Genomic DNA, 7,474 nt, shown 5'->3' with positions numbered 1-7,474 from the left:
CTTCCAATCTCCTGCCTCAGCTTCCCAAGTGCCTAGGATTATAAGATCTGCAACACCACACTTACATCACGTATTTGCATTTCTAAAAGCATCAAACTTTGAGAACCACAAACCTGGATCATTGGTTTATTCCATTGTCTTAGCATGTCCTATTTAATTGGCTTACCCTGTGTTTTAGAAGCCTTTTTAATATTTCATAGCATTTATTTTCATTACTATTCTCTATTATTAGTTGGTCTTTTGAAGAATATTTTTTAAGAAATAGCTTTCTTCCTTTCATAAATGTTATTTAGTAAAGATATTAAGTCTTATGTGATGCTATAGCAGAGATTATGGAACAGCACAATGTGAACTACCATTGTTTTTTTCTTAAAAAAATACTTCTTTAGTTGTCAATGGACCTTTATTTAATTAATTTATTTATTTATATGCAGTGCTAAGGATCAAACCCAGGGCCTCACACATTCCAGGAAACTGCTTTGCCCCTGAGCCACATCCCCACTAAACTATGATTATATAAAACATAGCAATTGTTCACTCATTAATAATAAATCAAATATTTGTTAAGTTCCTGTTATGTTCTAGACATTGTGAAACTGTTAGGAATGTAGACTAACTATAAGGCATTTTATTTTTTGTACTATATTCTATTATAAAAGAAAAGAACCAGCTACTCTGAGTTATAAAAATAGATTTTTTTTCCTGATCTTGGCAGTCAGGAGATTTCCCTGTAAAATAGATTTTTTTTCCTCTCACTTTTTACTACATGAGGGATAAGACCTTAGACTGACATTTGCATCATGGAAAACCATGATGGTTCACAATGTGTAAACTTTATTCCTTTTATTATATCCTTAAACTAGAAATACACATCTCTGTATATTTAGAACTCTAGTAAGCTCACAAACCAGGTGAGCGAGCAGATTATTCTTTAGATAATGGGCCACAACAGATGCTCTGAATTTAAAATAGTCCAAAATTTGCATTTCACATTATCTTCATATTTAATAATAAAATGAGGTTACAATAAAGTAGAAAAACAGTAAAAGAGTGTACAGTGTTATTTATTTTCTTCAACTGAGGACTTCCTTAGACATGGAGTTCCCAGACAATCAAGCTCCTGACTTATCCCTCCTCATTGTGGCCAGTTAAAAAGAAAGGCCTGACAGGGAAATTCAAGGAACCAGCAGGGTATGTCCATATAAGGGAACTCATGGCAACATTCAAAAAACTCACACTTTTGCTCTTAAAATCAAGGAACACACCAATCCGGCCCAGAGGCTTCTCTATATACTGGCAAGTCACTGGGGGAGAGGTCAAAATTCTATAATGATCACCTTCTTTCATGCACAGTAGGAGGAATATTTCCTTAGTGGCAAGCATAGTGCCAATATTTTTCCAGAACAATTTACAGACTCCCACCGCCCAGTCCCAAGAGTTATCCACATCCAGCTCCCAGTAGTGTTGCCCAGAGATGAAGATATGGGCTCCCCATGCAGCAAAATAGTTGGATCTGTCAGAATTCAGAGATGCATCTCGATGGTCTTGTCTAAGTACAAATGTTCTCACATCCTCAAAAAGCCTGATATTATGATTGCTTATTTCATTACTGAGGGAAATTTCCACTGTGAAAAGAAAAGAATACTACATTCAAAATTTATTATAAAAAATAAAGTTATCAGGGGAAAAGATGGATCAATGAGTATAAAATTATAATTAGGTAATAGTAAGTTCTTGTGTGGTATTATACAGTAGTATGATTTTAGAAAACCATAATGTTCTGTACATTTAAAAAAGCCATAAGAAAGTAGTTTGCATGTTTTTACCAAAAACAAAAATGATAAATGTTTAAGGAGATAGATATGTTTAACTCGAGTTAAACATTATACAATATATATATGCATTGAAATATCACACAGAAGCCGATAGATATCTCTAATTTCTACTTTTGTGTATCAGTTAAAAACAAATTTAAGTTTAAAAAGTAAAAGTAAATTATCTCTGATAAGACAGTCTAGCATTTCATTGAGAAGTAGGCCAAGACTACAAAGGCTTTTCTAGCTAGAAAAATAACAGATTCAAATTCAAAATATAAAAATATATGTATAATAATAAAATTTGTGAAAAATCCATGAATTATAAAGAGGAGGGAGGCTTTTTTTTTTTTTTTTGGTACTGGAGATAGAACCTTAGGGCCTTATTAAGTTGCTTTGAACTTGCAATCCTCCTGCCTCAGACTCCGAAGCTCCTGGAATTGCAGTCAAGTGCCACTGCACAAAGTGCGTTTTTTTTTTTTTTTTTTTTACAAGTAATTTATTAGAAATGTGAATGGAATTTATTCATTCACTAACTTTCTCTTACTTTTGTCTATATTATGGCAGCACGGTTATTTATAAATACCTATTCTATCATCACCTATCATTTAAATACCTGTCCTGGAAAGATGCCTTTTCTCTCTTAAGTGAGAGATCAATAAAGGGGGAAACAATCTCAATAGAAAACTATCCCTGAACTGCACTCTCCATAGTCAGTCCAACCAGTGGGCTGACACTCACCACGACAGAGGTTGAGCCTGTCTATCAGTCCTGTGATGGGTTTTATGCTGAGCACTGGTCTCACAGGATGAGGCATATGCTGTTGCACTGTCTCACTCCTAGAAGAAGGAGAATGCAGTTAGTCATTTGAGTGCTAAAGAATTCACCACAGTGCTTGAGGAAAGACATACGCATGCAACTGAAAATGCTCCCTCCTTGTGAATTACTCCCATAAACATCTTCTACAACTGTACCACTGTTAGGATATTATTCCTCCTTTTCTCTTTGCTTTCATGCACCCAGTGCCCTGACTCCCAAAGGTACTTGCCCCACTCATCTACTACTGGAAAAAAATACTCTATGTAGCTAAAGATTTTTAGGGCTTTGGATCCTAAAATTGCAAGTAGCTGCCTTCTAGCAAATTCTGCAGGGCAGAAATTATGTGCATTAAAACACACACACACACATACTTGTATTCAAAAGTTTTTGAGAACCCTAGATAATGTTCTATATACTAAAGTTATGCATATACATTTATAATGCAATATAATACATATATTTGATATAATTTTCAAATGTTCTTTAATTATGGAGCCAGTGATACCACTTTGACAGGTATGGATAAAAAATCATTTTTTTCCTCAATATTCTAACTTCTGATGAATTCTTATCCTCTCTTCTGCAAGTCAATGTTTATTTTCCACATGGGTCTGTGGCAGAATCTCCATTTCTTAATTGAGGGTCATTTTCAGTATTTACAGATAATTCTTACTCTTTGCTTATGTGTCATAATTTAACCTCATCTAATATATAATGGCTTTATTTTGTTAGAAAAAAGTTTTATCTTTCACAGCCCTCCTATCATTTCAGTTCAGATTGAAAGCCAAATTTACCTTATCAATAGGTCTCCCAAATCCTGTAAGGAGGAAAAAAAAAAAGATAAGAATCCTTCCAAAATACGAATCACAACCATGCCCAAGCCCCTTAAATTGGATTTTCTTTTCCTTTCTAAAGTATAATCCCAGTACAACACATAGATATCATCTAAATTTGATGCATTTGGAACCCTAGGAGTCAGTAAAAGACATGGTTACCACAGTAAGTGGGCACTGCTGTAACCATCAGCTGTCTGCCAAGAGGTCTGTCCAAGGACTTTTTCCTAACAGCTGAGGTATTGCAAAATAGAGCCGACTTAAATTCAGGATATGCAAAGACAATGGCCAAGGAAATGTTACCTTTCCCCAAATATTGCTCATTCCAGACAAAAATAAAATGTCCACAATAATATTGTTATTAGAAATAAGATAAATCAGAATTTTAGAAGAGATTATTCTCTGGGGATGCTATTCTTACAATTCTGTACAACTTGTTCGTGGTTAGGAATTAGTTCGTTATGCACATTTGTGGAATGGCCTCCATCACAAGTATGGAAGGTGGCAAAATATATTTTTAGTACTGAAGAGACAATGAAGACTAAAGATGTGTCAAAGATGGAGTTTAAACCAACAAAGTCTTTACCTGGAGCAGCTTTTCCCCTGATTTATGGCACATTCTCATCAGCTCCTCATACATTCCTTTTAGGTGTTTCTCAGTTTGAACCATTTTAGCTTCACTTCTCTTGAGTTGCTCTACAATATTTTCATCTTCCTTTTGTAGTCTCTGCAAATGCTTTTGTTCCTCCATGCAGAGGACCGGGTACAGCTTCCTGTACTCAGTCTTGATCATGTTTTCCTGATGACGTACATAACTCTGCAGGGATGTGAATTTCCTGGGTCACACACTCAGGACAACTGCAACCTCCTTCCTTCCTTAACCCTCACCTGTTTCTCTCTGGCTCATTCCTCTACCAATCAGCTATATATATCCTCAATTCAGGTCCTCCTAATCCTCAGAATCCACAATTTTTTATTTATTTTCCTCTATTAATAAAAAAGAGCAATCTACTTTTCCCCAAAATGTGTCCATCCAGAAATTTTTCAAAAGTGCTTGTCTTTAGCAAGTTTCTGAGATACCTGGAAAATTCCCTTTAATAGGTAATTCCTTTATATACCCTTCAAATCTGAAAGACTACTTTTAAATCATTGACATTGTTATCATTATGTGAGATTTTTATTTAATGTTAGTTTCTAATCTCAAATCTCCCCACATCTATAACCTGACCATGTAGAACTTTCAGAAATATTGCACATTACATTCAGGATTAGAAGCTACACAATAAGGTCTTCCTAAAGCATCTAAGCCTAAGGTTTCAAAAGCATTAGTACCCTCCTGAACTTTACCTTCTCACCTGAGGTTGCAGGCTCTATATTGCCCTGTTACATTAAGAACATTAATCCTCATTTCATTGCCTCTCTCCTCTCAGTATCCACTCCCACTCACCAGTCCTTTATGTTGTGTCTCCCCATTCCCCAGCTTTTTAATATGTTCTATTTTCTCCTTGAACCCATACTGTTTGGCTCCTGTGCAATCTTTTCAGCAGCACAGGTGCACTTCCCATTTTGCTATTCACACCTCCTTTCTATCTCCGAGAGCTCATTGTCCTGATCAGCAAGAAATACATTGAATGCACAATTATATGCTCTTGAATTTCTACAATTCATCTCCTACCTCAGCTTCTACCTTAAATAATTATGACAGGTCTTCAATACTGATTCAACTGTCAAAACTCAGATTGCTCTTAGATTTAAGAAATTTTGTCGGAGCTCCTTAATGGTTACTGAATGTCTTCAAATCCCTGTATGTGCCTTCATCTTACCATTTGCTGAGCTTGTTTTGATGTCATTTTTTGTGGCTGTTAATACAGGGTCTAGAAATAATAAGTGTGAACTCACATTGAAAAGCAAAATTATTTCTCCTGTAGTTCTACAGAGGACCCTTAGGTCACATGATGACTTCAGTTCATTTTGCCTTACATAGAGATAGAACCCAAGACCCAGTAAATGTTAGGCAAACATTCTGCCACTCAGCTATAGCCCCAGCCCTCTGCACAAGTTCTTAAAGGGGAAATTTGTAGCACAACTGTCTCAAGCTGTTTCCTAGGGCAATAACTCTGATACTTACATCCCATGTTAGAATTTTTCTTTTCTCCTCATTCAGATTCCTCTTATTTTCTTGGATTTTTCCCCATAATGATCTCATTTGCTTCAATAGCTTCTCCTGTAAGGGAATTATCAATGTAAAGCAGATATACACATTTCAGACCCTAACAGATGGAGAGAGTTAAGGGATGTAAAATAAAAGTCCTTTAGTGAGAATAAAATGCACCTGTGTGCCTGTTTCACCCTCTAAGTTTCTGTTATGTAACAGACTAAGAAATTTTATGAAGTTGGCTACCTTTCAGATAGGCATTTTGTCTCATTATTTGTATCTTCTAATGCTTCTCTCCTGTTGATCTCCTTCATATTCGTCTAGTATTACTAAATGTATTTCCAATATAAAAGCTTTGTTCAGCTGGTCAAGGTGGTGCATGTCTGTAAATGCCAGTGACTTGGAAGGCTAAGTCCAGAGGTTCAGAAGTTTCAGGCAAGCCTCAGCAATTTAGTAAGGCCCTAAGCAACTTAATGAGGGCTTATCCCCAAAATAACAAATAAAAATGGCTAGGGATGTGACTCAGTGGTAAAGCAACCTTGTGTTAAATTCCCAGTATCAAAAAAAAAATTATCCTTTATATACTCCTGGTCACCAGTGACCTTTTGAAAATGGGGATTTTAAGATGTCTTAGCCTAATTCTGCTAAATTTACACTGAAATGATATTTGTTGACTTTATTGGCCTCCCATTGAATGCTAGCCTCACAAAGACAGGTATATTTACATATTCTATTGATATCTCTATCTTTATGTCTTATATGGTATCTGGTTCCTATTAGGCCCTTGGTAAAGACTGGATTAATCATCATGAGGACCATCACTTACCCGGTACTCCTCAGCAGCCTCCTCAATGGGACAGTGTCTGTGACCCCTATGCTCCTGAGAGTTGGAGCAAAGCAAACAGAGCAGGTTCTTGTCTTCTTCACAGAAGATCTTCTTTGCCTCCTGATGGGTCACACATATGTGTTCCTTGGAGCTCAGGATTTGCCTTAGACTGGCTTGTCTGGCAAGTAAAGACATCCTCTTCACACAAATATCTGGCTTGAAGTCTCTCTGCTGTGATGGCCTCTGGCACACATGACAACAGGCAGGAATTTGGGCTTCTTCCCAGGAAAGGCAGAGACAGGGCCAACAAAAGCTGTGCCCACAGCCTATGGTGACTGGGTCCATAAGGTACTTCATGCAGATAGAGCAGGTGAGTTCTTTTTGGAAGGGTCGTGGGATTTCTGATTCCATTTTTCTGAGGGAAGAAAACTAGGAGAATTTTTTCATCTATTCTTGAAGACAGAAAGGCCTGAACAAAATTGTGCTCAAGTTCTCATTCAATATCACACATCTACTTGGATCAGAATACATAATTAGAACAGAATACCTATTGTATTATGCCAAGCCCTATTCTCCCCCCATAAATGTACCCTATTTCTTGAGGTACAATTTCTCCCTAATTGTTTGACTTTTAGGAATTTGTTTCAATATATAACTCCAGGGCATATGTCTGAAGTGAAATGAAATAATCCTAATGTTCATTTCTAGTCCTTGGTTAAGTAAAGGGCATGTGCCTGAGCTTTAACCTTGTTATTGTCTTTAACTTCGTAACTATTCTATCTTGATGAAGCCTCTGACATCTTTACTAGTAAGTACTGTAGCCAGAACACAAATTTTTGATTAACATTAAAATAAGGTAACAACTAACACATTATCTTTTTAATCAATAATGGTAATTCAATCACCAATAATTCTCTTTTGTGTTGATTGTTTCAGAGATTGTCTAGCAAATTGAGGTTATCATGTTTAGGGTTACATCCTTATAAATAAATTATAAGTTTTTAAAATGCATTAATAAAATGCACTG

General features: G+C 36.1%; 1 protein-coding gene across 1 annotated transcript; it reads right to left on the bottom strand.

Annotated features, from left to right (window-relative positions):
* Window positions 1-1,125: 1,125 nt before the first annotated feature.
* On the bottom strand, window positions 1,126-6,858 carry LOC143387955 (tripartite motif-containing protein 43B-like). Its single transcript, XM_076842027.2, has 6 exons — window positions 6,448-6,858; window positions 5,583-5,690; window positions 4,053-4,265; window positions 3,428-3,450; window positions 2,556-2,653; window positions 1,126-1,625 (listed from the first exon to the last, which is right to left on the bottom strand). Exons 1-6 carry the CDS (start codon window positions 6,856-6,858, stop codon window positions 1,126-1,128), a joined length of 1,353 nt encoding a protein of 450 aa, XP_076698142.2.
* Between the last annotated feature and the right edge of the window lie 616 nt (window positions 6,859-7,474).

The sequence above is a fragment of the Callospermophilus lateralis genome, chromosome 2, assembly GCF_048772815.1.
Source record: "Callospermophilus lateralis isolate mCalLat2 chromosome 2, mCalLat2.hap1, whole genome shotgun sequence".
Classification (NCBI taxonomy): Eukaryota; Metazoa; Chordata; class Mammalia; order Rodentia; family Sciuridae; genus Callospermophilus; species Callospermophilus lateralis.
Note: the sequence above shows the minus strand (reverse complement) of the source record. Positions and strands in the feature narration are given on the sequence as shown.

Coding starts and splice junctions, on each gene's coding strand:
- LOC143387955 (XM_076842027.2), bottom strand. CDS start 6,858: ATGGAATCAGAAATCCCACGACCCTTCCAAAAAGAACTCACCTGCTCT. Junction 5,691..6,447: donor AGGCTGCTGAGGAGTACCGG/GTAAGTGATGGT, acceptor ATTCCCTTACAG/GAGAAGCTATTGAAGCAAAT. Junction 3,451..4,052: donor CAGGGGAAAAGCTGCTCCAG/GTAAAGACTTTG, acceptor TCCTCCTTACAG/GATTTGGGAGACCTATTGAT.